Source organism: Ptychodera flava, chromosome 10 (assembly GCF_041260155.1).
Source record: "Ptychodera flava strain L36383 chromosome 10, AS_Pfla_20210202, whole genome shotgun sequence".
NCBI lineage: Eukaryota > Metazoa > Hemichordata > Enteropneusta > Ptychoderidae > Ptychodera > Ptychodera flava.
This window is the reverse complement of record NC_091937.1, coordinates 42,042,604-42,063,859: the sequence shown is the minus strand read 5'-3', so window position 1 is coordinate 42,063,859 and position 21,256 is coordinate 42,042,604. Positions and strand designations below refer to the sequence as shown.

Here is a 21,256-nt window from a genome sequence, read left to right as displayed (position 1 = left end):
GCACGCACGGCCACACCGGGGAAACGTCACCTCTCTCGTGGGTTAGTAGAAGACCCAGGGGTTAGTGCTATGGGTGCGGCAGCACCCTCAAACCTGTCCTGTTTCCCTGGGTTGTGTCACTTGGCCACGTACTTTGAACGACTTGGAAGAGTCGCACATTGCAGTCTGCTTTGACGTAGTGTCAACGACATAGTTCCGCCATTGAAGGAAGGCGTGTACGTAGTTTGGCCAGTTCAGTGAACACTTAGCTCGTTAGTGTTACCGTTTCCTAACACGTTAGTTGTGCAGTTGTTACTAAGGTGCAGTTTTGTACCACCTTAGCTCTGGACAGTGCAACTGCTCTATGCACTAACCCCAACGACAGATGGTTGGTACAACGTCTACGTCGCACGAGCACAGCCTCCGTTGGGCTGTGCCCCTCCCACGTGATACAACGCACGTTCATCCATTACTATAGCGTCCTTACGGATCTGCCAAAAACGAAAGTGGGGGGTAAAAACAAAACAAACGAAAATATGCGATCCATAGATAGTATTTATTCGGGAATAATTTACATTATGCCGAACAATAAATCTCGGAGTCTGTCTCGACGTCCGAGTGCATGGTCCGTGTTTCAAAAATTACAATCGGGGTGGCAGATCCGTGTTTCAAAAATTATAATAGGGGGAATTGTACAAAATAATCCGTCTAAACAAAAACAAACGAAAATATGCGATCCATAGATAGTATTTTATTCGGGAATAATTTACATTATGCCGAATAATAAATCTCAGAGTCTGTCTCGACGTCCGAGTGCATGGTCCGTGTTACAAAGATTACAATCGGGGGATTGTACAAAATAATCCGTGTTTCAATTTACAATCAGCGGGATCGTAAAGCACAAACAAACGGCACAACCGTGCTCAAAATGTGATCATGGTCCGTGTTAAGAATACAGTCAAGCCACTGTTAGGCGAAGCTGTCCCTGTCCGTTATTTACGTCGGGTTCTCTTGCTGATGGGTGTCGTCGGGGCTGTGTGAGTAGAGGTCTGCACGCCAATGCTCCTCTTACCTCGTAGCATCATGCGATGATGAAAAGCCGCAAAACACTCGCCCTCGTGAAGATGAACCCCGCACAGACTACATCCTTTGGACGTCTCAGACAGTCGTCCGCTCGCAGTGGTCTTACCCTCTCTGCTACATACTTTACAGCATTTCTGCCGCCCCTCCAAACGGCTGACAACGTGCATCGGCTGATTTTGGGATTGATGTACGAGGCAAGAGAAACAGTGGCCTCGACCTCTCTCACACTGGGCTGCGATCTGCCACAATAACCGCCAATGAGTTGTTTCCCGACACGCAGATGAAACATCTTATGGGTCAGCTTACTATCAGGGTGTACATGCTTGAAGCATATATATGCATTTACCAGGGCAACATCAATCAGGTAACATGCCAGATATGTCCACCATCTGTGGTTCTTGCGCCCAGTGTGAAAGTACTTGCGCTTCTGGTTGGCTCGGTCGACGCCTCCCATGTACCGGCGATAATTATACAGCGACAGAGGCACTTGTCGCCGCTCGTCTCCCTCCCCCACTGGCACGCACTCCAAGGGTGGATAGACCGTATTCAAGATCAGCACCTGAGCGTTACTATCCTGATAAGCAGTGATGTTAAGACGAGAGTCCGTTCTGGTCGTGGCTTTCATATCCCCAACAGACAGAGGAAGGCGCTTCCTCTTACCCGGCGGAATTAATTGAGGGGGCATGGTGCGACGATTACGGCGGTTAAAACTCCCGACCATGTAGATCCCGGTCTCCATCAGCTCTCTAGCAGTAACGACCGTGCTAAACAGGCTATCACAGATAGGCTGTGATTATATCCACAGAATGGCTGGACCAGCTCCATCGTAATTCTTTTCACCACACCTCGCTCCTGCCGTCTCCCATCAGTCCGATCCCGATATTTCACACCTAGGTACGGTGCAAAGTTAGCTATGTATGCAGTGGTGGAGTCGCACAGCTGCCATATCTTGAAACCGTCTCGATCAGGCTTATGCGGTAATCTCTGCTTAAATTTAGAACGGCCCTTAAATCGCACCATGCCCTCGTCGATGGAGATCTCTCTACCCATCTTATAATTATTTACGCACCGGTCAACTATGGGCTCCATCCATGGATTGATTTATACAGGGGATCCTCCTGACACCGACGTCGGCGGCGTGCCTCATCAGGATCACGACGTGGATCGTTCTCTGGGTCTGCCAGATGAAAGTATCGCATAAGCTGCTGAAAGCGACTGCGGGTAATCACAGTAGAAATACCCTGGTTTCTCAGAAAGGGATCGCTAGACCAATAATCCTCCACTGATGATTTACGGTCGATACCCATACAGACTAAGACGCCAATGAACGCCTGCACCTCTCGGTAGTCAGCGTTACGCCAGTATTTATCTATTTCCTAGCGATATGTCGCTGGTGGAATTTGGCGTATTTATTAGTCTCGTCCTTGGCCAATCTGATCAGTGTAGCTGGAATAAACTTAAAAAAGTAATCGAGCTCACGGGCGTGGCTGGGCAAGGTGAAAGTCGGTCCTCTCTCATGGTCAAAATGGTCTCCTCAAATATATTAGCATCGGTAGTCTCCGACATACGCCAGACAGGAGGGGTGTCGTCCTCCGCCAACACAGCAGCAACGTCATCATCGTCGTCAGAGCTTGCCTCACCTACGTACTGCCTGTCATAAAAGTCATCGTCCTCTGCCGCATCCTCGTCAACCTCCGAGTCGGACTCAGCGGTGATATCACCGTCGTCTGGGCGTCTGGGCCTGAACTCGCCCGTAGCGGCATCAAGGATCATATCTGGCTCAAAATCAGGTGGGCTATCCTGATAACGAACCCTCCGCACTATCTTTTCGGCGGGGACATCGCAGCACACGAAACTATGGCAGGAGCGGGCTCGGCAGCCTCTGCTGATGACGAGGACTCAAGCTCTTTCGCACTGGGCACAGGAACCTCTCCTGACGCAGGATGAGGGCTCATAGTAGCAACAGGTGGTGTCTCTCCCGGAGCAGCCGGGGGAGAACCAATGGCATCAGCCGTCTCATTACTCACTGTCTCACTAGCAGCAGCAGACGTGTCTGTGCAGGTGAAGTATCTCCCACAAGAGCAGATGTAGTCTCTGCAGGTGAAGTAGTCTCTCCCGGAGCAGCCGGGTGAGAACCACTGGCAACCGGTGACCCGTCATCATCCTCATCGGCAGAACGATCGGTCTTACGTTTACGCTTACCACTGGGTTTTTCAGCCGGAGATGGCTTCGCCTTACGGGAGCGTTTCTTGCCCGACTTCTTAGAACGTTTACTAGGGACATCACAACGATCGCTACCACTACCGCCCGGAGACTCTGCATCTTTGAGCTTCAGTCGTCTGCTCGCCTTCAGAAAACTTTTGCGGTCCGTCAAGCTCATGTCTGGAACAGTGTCGACAGACTAGCAGGTCCCTCCCTTTTAAAGCCACAGGGAAACAAAGCCCTGGACATGATTGGACGCAGGGGTGTTAATATATGCAACCACCTGTTATTATAATGGACCTACGGCAATCAGTCCACCAACCGGCGCTGACATTCCTACCCGTCATGTAAATTGCCTGTCCGCACCATTTGATATGCTAATAATACTCATTTGCGATGCAAATCCCTCGAGCACTTAGCATAACATAGTCAATGTCATTAGCATCTCAACTTGACATTCCGTCCAGCTGGGTACGTGGCATGCGCACCTGCCACCCAAGGACGTTGGCCCAAGCCCATGTTTAGTACGGGTGGGAAACCCGTATCTTTAACCTCATGTCCCTTCTAAGTACGCCTGCGCAGGGCGTATTGTCATCCAAGTCGGTGACAAGCCAACCCGACAGATTGCTCATTAAGCAGTAATGGACTGGCCGTCTCGTTCTTGTACGGCAACGAACAGTGCTTCAGCGGCTTGTTTAGGTCATAACCGTCGCCTGCCGAGCGGCTTACCCAACTAAGGCGGTCAAAGATGAAGGATGCCAAAATTGTCAACGGCTGTCTCGGCCTCGTCCGTTGGGCAAACATGGCTCCTTCAAATAACGTGGCCAGCACGTCTACGTCATCAGCGGTGATGACGACCCGTCATTGACGCCCGAGTGCGTAAAACTCGGAATATACCGACAGGTACCTCTACCTGAGTCGGTCATACTACGGTATAAACCAAACACAGGTCTGCCAACTCCCGTTAGACTCGGCCGTTAGCCGAACTTCACAGGGACAACATAGGCGTAACAAGTCGGTGAACAACGGTTCACGCACCTAACCGCAGCCGCCAAGTCGGTGAACAATGGTATCAAATTTTGAGGCCATGTTCCTGAATGGCAAGGCTGAGGCGGTGTGTTTCGTTGCACGGCTTGAACGTCTAGAGCCAAGTGCAGCCGACAACGTCCGACATCTGAGTGGGTAGTCTTTTCGAGAAGGTAACAAGTCGGTTAAAAGCGGTGGTTACCCTTCACAAATGTCGCTCAAGTCCGTTCGGATCAGTTCCATGTCAGGGACTAATCAAGCCGAGTCCGTCAAATCCGTCCGCACTTCCCGTCAATCAGGACCAAGTCCGTGATTTTCGTCTCGCACCATTGGCAAAAAATTGCACCGCCAGCTGAGGCGGTCTTAGGCGGTTGCCTTCGAGAAAGCCGAGTCCGTCAAATCCGTCCGCACTTCCCGTCAATCAGGACCAAGTCCGTGATTTTCGTCTCGCACCATTGGCAAAAATTGCACCGCCAGCTGAGGCGGTCTTAGGCGGTTGCCTTACAGATTAGCGTTGCCGAGACGGTCAATTTCGGCCGCAATCTATGTAGTGCCTCAGAGCCAAGTTAACCCAAACTCCGCTAGAATACGTCAACGTGCTAACCTGCCAAGTACGCTACTCGTCCCCCAAAAAAAACCAGTCCCCCACCGGGGTGGGGGACTGGCTGAGTAGCTTCCGCACCTTTCCCTGTCGTTGGACTCTCTGTGAACCCATTTCGAGAGCAAACGCCGTTCTTCGCCCAAAACCTGTCCTCGAACGACCCCTAGCGCGAGCAAGGGTTTGCTACACGTAGTTCCGTCGACTAGGCAGGAAAGGGGGTACCAAAAGTAGCCCGATTTCCACCGCCTTGGCAGGATAACGGCCGTGGCTGCTTCAGATTCTAGCTACACCGAATTTCAAGCGGATTTTCACCGACTTGGCAGGAAAAGGGTTAATAATTATTCAATTTTTCGTCATTGAGAATTTCTTCAATACACTTCACCCTTTTTCAGCTGTATTTTCATAACACAAGGTCATATTTGGATGTTAATCATTAACTTTTAATGATCTGTATGCAGTATATTGTAGCAATATACCAGTATACTAATCGTTAGGTGTGTTCTCGAAAGAGTAAGAGCTCTCCAAAATCACTGAGGTTAAGTAATATACATGTACACACTTTGCTGTCTTGGATAACTCTCAAGCACAAAATAAATCATTTCATTCAGTTGTGTAATTCTTGGAATTTCAATACTCATTCGACTATGACACATTGCTCTTCTGATAGACATGACTTGAAGTTTGATATATTGCTGTTCTTCGTTTTGGATTGTAATATTTGGCTCTGCAACTTACCATGTGTTCATTCAATAATTACCGCACAACCCTTTTTTTTCCCACAAAGATCTCAAAATTTGAACTGCTTTCATTTTATGAATTGGTACATGTATGTTGTGTATAGTTATATTTCAGATATCCATACTTCCTTTCGCATGCCAGTATGAGTATGTACCGTACAGGCTTATACAATCAAAATCATACTACTAGTAAATTCAATTTGGCACTTGTATTTTAATAGTCGTATGGTTTGGTTGAAGTCATTCAAATTCAGTGTAAATCAGTGTACAAAATCAAGTTCATGTATGTTTACTGGGTTATTGAAATGTTAAGTGTGCTCACATACGGTTTATGGAACATGCTTTGCTTCACCAGTTTGTGGCTAACTTGACCTGATAGTGACCATTGAATCTAGCAGCAAGTGGGCTGATCCAAGACCTGTTCCCATGTAGATATGTCAGCAGTCAAGCTGCTGTATGTACTACACGTGTGTATGGATCTGTCTGTAACTTTTGATAGTCTTATGATCTTTGTTCAATTTTCTTACTCTCTCATGTAAGCATGTTGAATACAAAGTGATAGCCTGACCAACACAGTGCATCGTTTGCGAATACAGTGTCATTGTTTACAATAATATAAATGAAAACTAGTCCAGATTCACAAGTAAGGTTTGTAAGTTCAGTAATCAACAACAACATAAACACATTACACAAAGACATTGCGCACATACATGTACTGTACAGGCTGTGTTGACATATTTGTGCTTTACACATTCACATACATAACTGGTATTTGGTATATTCGTTGAGTTAATACGGGTGACCAAAAGAAATTTGAATTTTAATCAAGAGTTCAGATATCTGCTAGTTCACCCTTTGAGCGCCAAAGTCAATTTTTATTGCCTTTATAAAATGTACCCCAGTCAATTTTTTCAGATTTTTGCCAAAATTTGGATTAAAATTGTAGCCAATGAAATGTGATATCCAATTTGGTCCAAATTATTTAAAACTTTACAGAAAATTCATGAAAACTGGTAAATGTTGCACTAAAATTTTGGTGAGAAAAATTACAGCACTCAAAGGGTTAAAAGGCCCAGTGGTCAGGATTCACTAGTTTGCTATGGTGGCTATGGTGGCCATGGCTATAGTGTGGAAGCATTTCACCTTCAGCTCCTGTGGATGTCACTGGTCTACAGTGTCTGACTCTCTGGACAGTGTGTAACCTCCTAGGGATCACTATTGCATCGGGCCTATTGCATCAGGAGTACAGCTTTTTCATTGTTCATCACACTATAGCTCCCATAGCCATATGTATATATGGCAATGGAAGCTATTCTTATAGGCTAGGAAAATGTCTGTATGTATGTATGTCTGTATGTCTGTATGTCTGTACGTCTGTATGTCTGTATGTCTGTATGTCTGTATGTCTGTATGTCTGTCCGTCAACATCAAAAACTCCAAAACCGCTGTACATTTCATCTTGATATTTGGTGTGTACATGGATAATGGGCTGTAGATGAGTTTTGTTCAAATGAAGTTGTCATTGCCAAAAATATGCAAATTAAGTGAAAAAATGTAAAAACAGTCAAAATTGAAAAAACTCAATAACCACTGAGCAGATTACATGAAAAATTAGCATGTAAGTACTTTGGGCTGACATGAAATGATTGTGCGCATCTTGGGTCAGTATCTTGGACTTGCTATTTTTCATGAATTTTTTTGTAATTTTCTCCCATTTTTGGTCAAAAAATCTCCTGCTCTGAAACCACAAATCCGATTGATTTGAAACTTGGTATGGAAGTGCATAGGAGTGACCTTTCCCAAATTTGGGCAAATCGTGGTGAAATTTGCATATTTTTAGTTGACACGTCCATAGACTCCCATGTATAAGGCAGATCTCCATAGACTCCCATGTATAAGGCCACAAAAAATAAAAATTTAGTTTCTCATCGTATTCATATTGCAAAAAGGATGCAGTGACACAATTTTTAGTCCCCACGGATGAAGTCCAGTGAGCTTATAGATTGGGTCATGTCCGTCTGTTCGTCCATCCGTGAGTCCATCCGTTCACGCAGATATCTCGGATATTTTGACAAAATGTCATGTGACCTTGATGACCTTTGATCTCAAATATGCATATTTGTCCATAACTCAGTAACCACAAGTGCTACCACCCTTCATATATGGTATGATGGGACAGCTTATGACGCCACAAATTGTACCTCATCAATTATGCACATATCTAATTTTGAGCGAGCCAATAGAGCTAGAGGTCTGATTTTTGGTATATAGGGATAACTTAGCAAAACAATTTTTTTGACAAAATGTCATGTGACCTCGGTGACCTTTGACCTCAAATATACATATTTGTCCATAACTCGGTAACCACAAGTGTACAGCCTTCATGTATGGTATGATGGGACACCTTATGACGCCACATATTGTACCTCATTAATTATGTGCATATCTAATTTTGAGCGAGCCAATAGAGCTAGAGGTCTGATTTTTGGTATATAGGGATAACTTAGCAAAACAATTTTTTTGACAAAATGTCACGTGACCTCAGTGACCTTTGACCTCAAATATACATATTTGTCCATAACTCAGTAACCACAAGTGCTACAGCCTTCATGTATGGTATGATGGGACACCTTATGACGCCACATATTGTACCTCATTACTTATGCGCATATCTAATTTTGAGCGAGCCAATAGAGCTAGAGGTCTGATTTTTGGTATATAGGGATAACTTAGCAATACAATTTTTTTGACAAAATGTCACGTGACCTCGGTGACCTTTGACCTCAAATATACATATTTGTCCATAACTCAGTAACCACAAGTGCTACTCCCTTCATGTTTGGTATGATGGGACAGCTTATGACGCCACATATTGTACCTCATTAATTATGCACATATCTAATTTTGAGCGAGCCAATAGAGCTAGAGGTCTGATTTTTGGTATATAGGGATAACTTAGCAAAACAATTTTTTTGACAAAATGTCACGTGACCTCGGTGACCTTTGACCTCAAATATACATATTTTCCATAACTCGGTAACCACAAGTGCTACACCCTTCATGTTTGGTATGATTGGACACCTTATGACGCCACATACTGTACCTCAATAATTATGTGCATATCTCATTCTGAGCGAGCCAATAGAGCTGGATGTCTGATTTTTGGTATATAGGGATAACTATAGGAGAGAAATTTTTTGACCAAATGTCATGTGATCTCGATGACCTTTTACCTAAAATATATGTTTATGTCAATAAATAAGTAACCACAAGTGCTATGTCCTTTGTATTTAGTAGGATGGGAGACCTTATGACAACACACGCTTTACCTCATTAATTATGTACACATCTAATTCTGGGCAAGCGAATAGAGCTGGAGATCTGATTTTTTGGCATATAGGGATTAATTAGCAATATAATTTTTTTTTTCAAAATGTCATGTGACCTCGATGACCTTTGACCTTGATTATACATATATATGCATATTTCAGTAACCACAAGTTCTATACCCTCCAATTTTGATAGGATATTAGACCTTAAGATGTCACATCTTGTACCTCATTTATAATGCGCATATGTATTTCTTGGCTGGCCAATACTGCTAGAGGTCTGATCTTTTTTCCCGATTTAGAACCATAACTTAGACATGCCTCATGTGTTTCAAATTGGAACAACGACATAGACCTATGTGCCCATAGATCTGAACATATACACTCCAGTGATACTTCTTAATGACCACATTTTCCTGCCCCATCAAGACTAATACTCCTATTACAAGTGGGGACTATGTCATTGTAAATGACTTGTTGAGTTAATGGTTGTATCACAGTATTCGATATATCTAATTCTGTATTTTTTCCATTTTATATTCTGAATAATTACATTAACATATTTCACTGTCTCCAGTACATTTCATATAAGTATTTTCACTTCATGCACTTTATCCCTTTCACACATGTTCAAATATCTGACCAGAGAACAAAAACTAAATAGTCCAGGATGGGAGCTACAGTGTCATTGACGCTATTTTTGTACACATGCCACTTCCTCAAGTGGTTGTATGGAGATATGTTTAATCTAGGTTGAAGCTGTCAGTTTGACCTCAATAGTTCAAAGGTCATTAGATATTATGAGTGTTCCTTTACAATTCTTATAAGAATCTTGTCAGTTTAGTTTTTCAGTACATTTAATAATTACTGTTTTAATGTTTGTCCTAATAAAAAGTCTGATTTCAATAGTAAGTTTTGTGCACAAAGTTTACATGTTACATTTTGTAAAAATTGTCATGAGAATGACAACGAACACGTGAACACGTTTAACCCCTTTAAGTTGTGCAAATGGCCCCTCCACGATTTTACTGCTTGTAGCAGTATGTTACAGTTATTTGTGAATTTTTATGTAATTATTATGATAATTTTGGACCAAATGGACATAACCTTTCATTAGCAATAGTTAATGATAGGAATGTTGGGGAAAATCTGAAAAAAAATTGTCTTTATCTAAAAAAATATTTTGCGTCATATTCTTAAAGGTAGCAAAAGTGGACTTTGGCATTTGAAAGGTTAATAACTGTAGAGCACATATGGATTATTTTTCTGTCTAATACCAACATCATTATCTGATTGTAATATATTGAAAGAGTTACAAATAAATTGTAGATTTACAAATTTCTGGCAAATTAGGGTTTGGTATCAACTTTATTGTAACATGCTTAGAAGTTGTGTAAAGCCTGTACAGACAAACTCAAAAGTTTCGTTACAAATTTACAGTGCTGTTTTGTTCCAATCAAATGGTTTGTGTAGGCACACATCAAGCGGTTTGTTTATTAACATTTTGGTAATCATATTTCCTTGTTGTCACCAGTTTAGGTTGATAAAGATTACATGTTTTTCAAAGCCACTTGAAATATTTGCCGCATCGCAGCCACACAAGCATTGCCATTTTGTACTCTCACTTCTCAGAGCTGTAATCATTAACATGGTACTTGTAAACTACACTGCAATTGTATACGGTTTCCTTGTTACTGTCAACACCATGTAGTCAGTACCATTTCTCTGTGACAGTTGTCCTATTTTGTAAAAGAATTCACACTGTGTAACTGCAGAATTAATGATCTTTCTTTAATTACATGTTACTTCCGAGGCATACGATTAGAAATATCCAGTGTACTGTGTTGTGTACCTTCATTTTATGAAAATGATCATTGCATGGTTATACTACTTCCAGCTCTATGTCACTGTATGTTTTCTTTCTTGGTCACATGCTAAATATTTCGTAGGCATGCAGACTTGCATGTGGCTGGTGTCAATTTTTGTATGCAGTCTGTGTGACCCTGGTATGAAGATCTTATAACCCTTTCACCAGCATGGTTTGTCCCAAACCCATTGTTATCAACAGTGAGTGTGGACTTGTTAGTCCCCACGGACACCGTCCGGGGGGACTTATAGGTTTGGTCATGTCCGTGCGTGCGTCCGTGCGTGCGTGCGTCCGTCCGTCCGTGCGTCCGTCCGTTCACGCAGATATCTCAGAGATGCAAGGAGCGATTTCATTCAAACTTGGTACAAGGATTACTTCATATGTCATACAGATGCACGTCGATTTGTTTTGTGATATGATCCAATATGGCCGCCAGGCGGCCATTTTATTACGATATTTTCATGTACAGAGCCATAACTCAGACATGTTTCAACCGATTTTATTCAAAGTTGGTACAAGGACATTGACCAGTGTCATAGATATGCATGTCGATTTGTTTTGTGATACGATCCAATATGGCCGCCAGGCGGCCATTTTATTACAATTTTTTCATGTACAGAGCCATAACTCAGACATGTTTCAACCAATTTTATTCAAAGTTGGTACAAGGACATTGACCAATGTCATAGATATGCAAGTGTATTTGTTTTGTGATACGATCCAATATGGCCGCCTGGCGGCCATTTTATTACAATTTTTTCATGTACAGAGCCATAACTCAGACATGTTTCAACCAATTTTATTCAAAGTTGGTACAAGGACATTGACCAATGTCATAGATATGCAAGTCTATTTGTTTGTGATACGATCCAATATGGCCGCCTGGCGGCCATTTTATTACAATTTTTTCATGTACAGAGCCATAACTCTGACATGTTTCAACCGATTTTATTCAAAGTTGGTACAAGGACATTGACCAATGTCATAGATATGCAAGTCTATTTGTTTTGTGATACGATCCAATATGGCCGCCTGGCGGCCATTTTATTACGATTTTTTCATGTACAGAGCCATACCTCTGACATGTTTCAACCGATTTTATTCAAAGTTGGTACAAGGACATTGACCAATGTCATAGATATGCATGTCAATTTGTTTTGTGATACGATCCAATATGGCCGCCAGGCGGCCATTTTATTACGATTTTTTCATGTACAGAGCCATAACTCAGACATGTTTCAACCAATTTTATTCAAAGTTGGTACAAGGACATTGACCAATGTCATAGATATGCACGTCGATTTTTTTTGTGATACAATTCAATATGGCCGCCTGGTGGCCATTTTATTACAATTTTTTCATGTATAGAGCCATAACTCAGGCATATCTCAACCGATTTTATTCAAAGTTGGTACAAGGACATTGACCAATGTCATAGATATGCATGTCAATTTGTTTTGTGATACGATCCAATATGGCCGCCAGGCGGCCATTTTATTACAATTTTTTCATGTACAGAGCCATAACTCAGACATGTTTCAACCAATTTTATTCAAAGTTGGTACAAGGACATTGACCAATGTCATAGATATGCAAGTGTATTTGTTTGTGATACGATCCAATATGGCCGCCTGGCGGTCATTTTATTACAATTTTTTCATGTATAGAGCCAAAACTCAGGCATATCTCAACCGATTTTATTCCAAGTTGGTACAAGGACATTGACCTATGTCATACATATGTACGTCTATTTGTTTTGTGATACGATCCAATATGGCCGCTAGGCAGCCATTTTATTACGATGTTTTCATGTACAGAGCCGTAATACTCAGACATGTATCAAGCGAATTTATTCAAAGTTGGTACAAGGAGATTGACTACTGTCATACATATGCATGTCAATTTGTTATGTGATACGATCCAATATGGCTGCCGTGCGGCCATTTTGTTACGATTTTTTCATGTACAGAGCCATAATACTCAGGCATATCTCAAACGATTTTATTCAAGTTGGTACAAGGACATTAACCTATGTCATACATATGTAGGTCTTTTTGTATGTAGGTCATTCTTGGCCATTGAGCGCTATCTGTATCAAAGTATTTTATCACAGACCTAATTAATGAAGAGGACTCTATCCTCTCTGAGGACATGTAATCAAAGTACCCATTAACAAGTGGGGACTGTGTCATCAACGATGACTTGTTAATATGATAAAATTGGTTATTCTTAATAACAATCAATAGATTTGACACCCATCAGAAAGGTCTAGTCATTGAAATATTGTAAATGTACACCTCAATCAAAACTATCAGTGCACTGTATGATAAGTGCATTTTACTCCAAACTTGTACAGAACTTGAAATTCAACACTCCTGTTTACCTGTACTCTACAGAACCATCAACTTTTAAAATGAAATGATCAATTTTCAGTGTATATTGTTTCTGTTAGAATACTACAATGAGGTATTGCCTGAACTTTAATGTTACATAGCTGTTTTATATTGATTTGATATTTCCTTGTTTGTCGAATTGTTGTTTAAAAATGAAGAGAAAATTTCAAACATCTTTCCATAAAATTAACAATATTTTTGTAATACTGACTGATGGCGTATATCAGTTCAAATATCAGTTTAAAGTAAAATTTAATAGCCAGGTACTATACTCCATGCTCTCAATGTTTTTGGTATTTCAGGGAAATCCTGAATATGGAGATTTTGATGCAGATAGTTTTTTGAAACAGAAATCTCTTTTATTATCTAATCAGATTTTTTCAAGGTACAATAGAACAATAAATTAATCATGTTTGTACAATTACTGTATTCTTTGCACTGAGACTGTTCAATAGACATCTGGCCAAGAATGCTATCTTCATTATGGACAAACGTTACAGGGTTGCTGAGCAACATATACAGCAATTGAGTAGGGAACTGTGTAAAGTTCATAAAATCGTGTACAGTCGTATCACACCAGCATTGGCATTGCAAGCTTGATATTGTGAAATTTTAACAAAAGCTTTCAGTGATAGGGTAACCAAACATGGATGCATGGAGTATCGGGAAAATTCTTTCATTGTATTGTATGTGACCAAATAGGCAAACATGCCTGAATTGGTTTCAGCTTGCAACGTCGCATATCATTGATATTCCTCAGCTTCACAAAAAGTACTGAAAACACAATGCTACTACTGACAAAAATTAGTTATGCACATATTTTAAGTAATCTGCATATGAATAGAAACAATAAAGTTCAGAAGGTCAATGGACGCAAAGACAGTGACCAAGAACGTGCATATTGTTTCGGTAAAACAACATGAATTATCACAAATGGGAATTTAGAGATCCAGGGAATATATTCCTACTCTCAGAGGTAAATGAACAATCCAAGGACACTTGATGAAGGCAGAATGCGGGCAGCTTTCACAGAGCCATGATTTATATGAAATACTGTAATAATTCACTTGCTTGTCAGTGGTACAAGGACAGGTCTTTGAAACCATTTGTTCCCTGCTTTACATTTATATTGTGAAACTGAACTGTGGAAGTCATCACTGTGCATTTACTTGATGAGTGTCTTAAAGACTGCTTTTTACGATTTCCCTGTATTTACCATGACTTCCACTGTATATGCATCGGTAAACATTTGGAGTATCGCAGCTTCAAATAATAACATGTTCACTGAAAGTAGCCTTTTTAACAGTAAATTATTGGCAATCGCATCACGTCCTCATTTTATCACCAGTAAAATTGGTGCTGATGCCGGCCAGTTGCACGACAATGCACTTAGCAAAAACAACTGTTACATTATGCTGTGCTCATATAGCTTGGTGGCTTGCATAACTTAAAAAGACTCAATCTAAGCCTGTAGAGACTTTTCAAGAAGTTACATATGCCACCCCGTGGCCGTCAAGCAGGAAAATCATTTCTGTTATCCGATGTGCTTCCATAAACACTCGTTATCATGCCACAGTTGATGAACAAAACTGATCAGCTTCTGCAGTGTAATTCCTCTTCTAGTTGACTTGATTGTCAGTCACACAGTGTTGGATTTGTGGTTACAGTCATGATGTCTGCCACTGATTTCCCCCTCGAGTTTCCATGACAAGATCAAACCCTGTACTGATGTAGAACACATCGCAGTTTCATAGCCCAGTTCACATGCAAGCCCCAGAACGTCGTATTATGCCTGCAAAATCAATAATCATTACTAGCCCTAAACTGTAACCTTGACTCTGTTGTTCAAGGACAAGGAATTCAGTCACAGGGAAAATTTGTTTTTTTTAAAGGTGCCCTTCTCAATCCCTGGTTCTCACATTAGCAAATGTGTCAACAGCCCATTAACAGTTTGTCATTATTTTGTTTTCCATTGAATATTTCATCAAGTAAATAATATTTATACTAGATAAATCTGATAATAGAGTTGAGGCTTTAAGCATACATCTCATATTCATAAGTATTCATAAGTCTGTTAATTGTGAACTGCGACTCTTTGGCAGGAAAAAAATTAAAACATTGATGGTGAGTTTTTTGTGTGAAATACTCAGAATTTGAATAAAATTAGCAGATTTTAACCAGTCTAGATAATTGAAGCTAGGACCCTGTATTTCATATTATTCTGTCTTGATTTAAGGCTACAGCTACAATCAGCACCAAGAAAAGTGAAATTAAAAAGACAGGTTTAATGGCAAAGGCGCAATATTAACTGATATCGGCACAAATATGCACACTGTATACAGAATCCTCTTCTAGTTATCATGGTGCAGAAAGTTTGTTAGTCCCCACGGACACCGTCAGGGGGGACTTATAGGTTTGGTCATGTCCGTGCGTGCGTCCGTGCGTGCGTGTGTCTGTCCGTCCGTTCACGCAGATATCTCAGAGATGCCTGGAGCGATTTCATTCAAACTTGATACAAGGATTACTTCATATGTCATACATATGCACGTTGATTTGATTTGTGATACGATCCAATATGGCCGCCAGGCGGCCATTTTATTACGATTTTTTCATGTACAGAGCCATAACTCAGACATGTTTCAACCGATTTTATTCAAAGTTGGTACAAGTACATTGACCAATGTCATAGATATGCACGCCAATTGGTTTTGTGATGCTATCCAATATGGCTGCCGTGCGGCCATTTTATTACGATTTTTTCATGTACAGAGACCTAGCTCAGACATCTTTCAACCGATTTTATTCAAAGTTGGTAAAATGACATTGACCAATGTCATAGATATGCACGTTGATTTGTTTTGTGATACGATCCAATATGGTCGCCAGGCGGCCATTTTATTACGATTTTTTCATGTACGGAGCCATTAAACTCAGACATGTTTCAAACCATTTTATTCAAAGTTGGTACAAGGACATTGACCAATGTCATAGATATGCACGTCAATTTGTTTTGTGATACTATCCAATATGGCTGCCCTGCGGCCATTTTGTTACGATTTTTTCATGTACAAAGCCATTACTCGGGCATATCTCAACTGATTTTATACAAAGTTGGTACAAGGACATTGACCTATGTCATACATATGCACGTCGATTTGTTTTCTGATACGATCCAATATGGCTGCCAGACGGCCATTTTATTACGATTTTTTCATGTACAGAGACCTAGCTCAGACATGTTTCAACCCATTTTATTCAAAGTTGGTAAAAGGACATTGACCAATGTCATAGATATGCACGTCAATTGGTTTTGTGATACGATCCAATATGGCTGCCGTGCGGCCATTTTGTTACGATTTTTTTATGTACGAAGCCACAACTCAGGCATATCTCAACCGATTTTATTCACAGTTGGTACAAGGACATTGACCTATGTCATACATATGCACGTCGATTTGTTTTGTGATACGATCCAATAAATTAAATTAATTGCCAATTTGAATTTACAAGATGAACTTTTGTTTTTAGGGTGAATGTCCAGAAGCACTGCATCGAACTTTATAAAATATGGTACAAGTGATAATCTATCAGTGTTATGATAGGATGCAAAAATGTTTTGCAACATCCTGTTGATTAATTCCTAGTTGACTCATTTAATGAACTTTAGGATGGTGGCCTACATTGGTTTTATGTTTTCATCACCATGGAACTCATTCTTGGCCATTGAGCGCATCTGTATCAAAGTATTTTTATCACAGACCTAATTATGAAGAGGACTCTATCCTCTATGAGGACTTGTAATCAAAGTACCCATTAACAAGTGGGGACTGTGTCATCAACGATGACTTGTTACTTGGAAACGGGATGAACAGGTTAATGACTCGTTTACAGGGAAATGGATAAACAAGTTAAGGATTTATCAACTCCCAACATTTTCAGTCATTCTTAGTGACCAGTGTCATATTTTCACATTACAGACACTGGTGACTGTAGCAACATATGCAGATTAAGATGGCAACAAGTGACTCGGAAACGAGGATGTTACAGACGTTGAAACATAGGTTTCCAGAAATCCCAGAGGGCATTGTAACACAAACCATTCATCAAGTAAGTTGATACCGTATATTGTATAAAGACATAAATATGATTTTATATGAATTCAGCTCATTTGATTTCATATCCTGCCATGTTGACATGATGGCATGTTAGTCTTTAGTTAATCCCTCCAACCTGTATCAGCCTACAGTTCAAGCTTCCAGCTTATGCTTCAGCCACTTATGCTGAAAATTTTGAGAGAAATTTTTTCAAAAATATTTTCTTTCATAATTTCTGTATGTGAACGCATGGTATCCTGATTACTGTTATTAATAATTTTTTAGCAGAGCTCCTCAGTAACCCAGAAGTAGTCTAGTCTTAAATTTTTAATTTCAGATGAAATCATGAATTCTGTGGTACCAGCATGACCATAAATTAAAAGCTGTGTTATGGCTCATCTATAGTAGAGTAGTAAACACCATGCAGCACTTTTACTAATGTTTCTTGGAAATAAGTCTTTTGGGAGCGTGTTTTGACAATGATAGTTACTTTTAAATTGATATATTCCCGTATTGTGACTTGAATTAATATAATATACGATGCTGACCTAAAAATAATTTGAGAATGCTTGATAAGCTACCCCAGGTACATTATGGTATTATAGTTACTGAAAATCTATATTCTGTTTCTGTGGTTAACTATTTCACCATCAGTATGTACATGTGGTATTGCCCCATTGTTAACAGTAGGAAGGTTGACCTACATAGCAAGAATTGAGGATGAACGAGATTAACTTGATATTTGTATAAACTAGGGCTTTAAGTGGCAGTAGGAGTTGAGGAGGTTAGGTGGGTGCCAGCCACATACCTGACATCAATCATGGCATGTGTGTGTGTGTGTGTGTGTGTGGCAATACTCAAATCCTACCCTGTGTAACAAACACATACCTTCAACCAAATCTTAATTTTTTAAATTCTTTCCTCTTAACATGAGTAATTTTTCAATTATACTGCTTCCTTTTGTAATAATATACTGATAAGAATATGCATTTTCTGGAAAACATATATTTTTACCTTTCTACGTATTGCACTTCAATTTTTTCTGATGATTTGACACAGAATGTCTGGCTGCATGGCTTCCTATTTTATTCCGCTATAAAGTTCAGCTGTACACATGTAATCACAGTGATTTATTGTCATTTCATAAGCATGAACAAGGACAGCTGATTATATTTGCATTCTTCGAGGATTGACTGATAAACCTGGCAAACAGAAAAGGCAGACTGCTATGACTTTAATTAGATGGATAAAATGCTTCAATTAATCAAGTACCCATTTGTCAGGGTATATTTTAAGATGGGATGATGTATTACATATAAATTATTTCATTTTCGCATAACTCAGGTTATTCTGTGCAAAGTTGTGGTTTATTTTAATCTGTTATTTTGTCACCTGATCAATACCATGTGTCTTATCATCTAGTCAAGGGAGTGAACTCTCAAACCTGTGCAACCATATCATATTTTGTACTCATACTCATAGGTTACTCCCTTCATAGGTCAAAGGTTATCTAGAGGTCATGGGTTACTGTCTTGTAGATCATAGGTTACACATCTTGAGGTCATGTGCTACTCCTATAAAAGTCATACATTATTTATCTTATAATGCGTGTGTTTTTCAGGGATTCAGATTGCATTTGATTTTACCTCCCATTTGCCATACATATATGGCAATGGGAGGTTATATGGTTGAAAAAAGTCTGTATGTGAGATGTCTGTCTGTATGTATGTATGTATGTATGTATGTATGGATGTCTGTCCGTCCAACGCAAAAACTCAAAAACCGCTGCACGTATTGAGCTGATTTTTGGTGTAGTGATGCCATATATGATGTAGATGTGCCGTTGTTAAAATGAACTTTTTAGGCCGATAGATATGCTAATGAGGTACAAAAAAAGCGAAAATGGTCAAAAATCAATAACTCAGGAACTACTCATCTGATCATTGTCATATTTGGGTTTTAGGTACCTTGGGCCCAACTCATTTAAACTTTAGATTTGATGTCAATATTTGATGCTTTCTATTTTTAATGATTTTTTTTTCTTTTTTTGGCATTTTAGTAAAAAATCTTTTCCTCTTAAACCAATGGTTGGATCGCTTTAAAATTTGGCGTGCTGGTACCTTGTGAAAACTGAAAATAGAATTCATCAAAATTATGGCACAATTTGCATATTTGTATTTTTGGGCAATTTTTGCCATATTTTGTTAAAAAAATCTTCTTTGAAACTGTGTATGCCATTACTTTCTAATTGGGTGTGCAGGTTCCTAGAAGTGACCTGAAGATGACTCTGTGAACTCAAGCTGAAATTTGCAAATTTTGTGGTACTTTTTGCCATGCTTTCAAATTTGGTACATAGGTGAAATGTATTAGGTCATTCATTCAAAGTCAAGTACTGCCTGTGTGTGAATGAGCAGATTATGATCGTGCTGTTCCAGGCTGAGGTGCTATTTATAGGAATGATGCAATGTTAGACGGTAATTGATATTTAACTGAATTTGACTTACATTGTATATAACTCTTGTACTGTGTAAACCCTATCAATTCACCCAGAAAAAAATAATTAATATGATTTTAAATAATTGAATTAATGAGGATATCAACAAAGCCAAAATAATTTTAGTGTAGAATTATTAGAATGTTCAACTTTTTTGACAGTTTATGGTGAAATGCTGACCATCTTGGAGGATTAAAACATGTAAAGGCAACTTTCCTGAATCCCAACTTTGACATATTCTGAACCGTCATTTATTGTGCTCTGTATGTTATCTAAAAGATATTGCTCAAAATAGTCAATAGAGATAGAGATAGAGAAAGTTCTAATTTCCATTTATGGTTGACTTGGTAAGGATAAAATAAAATTACTTTTTGAGGAAAAAAATAGAGTGGTCAATTAAAAGAGTGGTCAAAGTGATAGGGTTTTTATGGTAAAGCTGGACTGTAAGATTCCTCATGTACTATTTATAGCAATTATGCAATCTGTGTAAACAGTGCAATGAAAGTGTAACATGATTCCTTATCATGCTTTTGATGACCTTGAACTTCTTAAGTTGCAAACATTTGTCTCTTCAGTGTGCTTTCTCTGAGTACTTACAGTCTTAACTTATTCAACAGAACTTACTTGCAATGTTAATTTGAAAGTTAAAATGTGCTTGGTTAATAGGATGAAATACTGATAAAGATAACCAGCTGAAGATTCTTTATAACCTGACAGATATGCTGTTTTTTATGACGTAAATGTTGATAAGCAAGTCTTGTTTACTTTAATTAGAATGTAGTTAACTCTCATTTATATTATTATAAGCAGTAGTATCAAGTTGATCAAGCTAATATTGACAAGTTGGTAGGCTGTTGGAGGTTAAAAGCTGTAAAAATAAATGTATGCATGTCTATCTGTTTGTCTGTCTGTCTGTCTGTCTGTAGACCCGCGTTTTTTGGAGGGTCTATGATCTGTCTGTATGTATGTATGTATGTATGTATGTATGTTAGTTATTATGTATGTCTGTCAACATTAAAAACTCCTAAATCGCAGCACCTACCATCTTAGTATTTGGTGGACAGGTGCATCGAGGGGTGGAGATGTTTGTTGAAATAAACATGTCAAAGTCCAAAATATGCAAATGAAGGGGAAAAAAGGAAAAATCCTGCAAATTGCTAAAACCCTGTAACCACTGGTCAGATTTGGTTGGAACTTGGTATGCAGGCTCTTTATAGTGACTTAAGTTACATTTCTTCAAATTGTGGTGAAATTTTTAAAGTTGTATTTTTTGGGCGATTTTCCCGTTTTTTGTTAAAAAAATCTTTTCTGAAAGCACTCATCCCATTGCCTTGAAAACTTGTATGTATGATCCTAGGGTTGACCTTTGTCAGATTTGTTCAAATTGTGGTGAAATTTTCATATTTGTATTTTTGGGGCAATATTTTCCATTTTTTGTCAAAAATCATTTT

At 39.6% G+C, this 21,256-nt stretch overlaps 1 protein-coding gene across 1 annotated transcript in view; it reads left to right on the top strand.

Annotated features, from left to right (window-relative positions):
* Positions 1–21,256, top strand: part of LOC139142838 (TGF-beta-activated kinase 1 and MAP3K7-binding protein 3-like) — a 42,660-nt gene that overhangs the window by 5,054 nt on the left and 16,350 nt on the right. The window contains 1 exon segment of the mRNA XM_070713005.1: positions 17,195–17,324. Coding sequence (XP_070569106.1) covers positions 17,229–17,324 — 96 coding nt within the window. The 5' untranslated portion in view covers positions 17,195–17,228.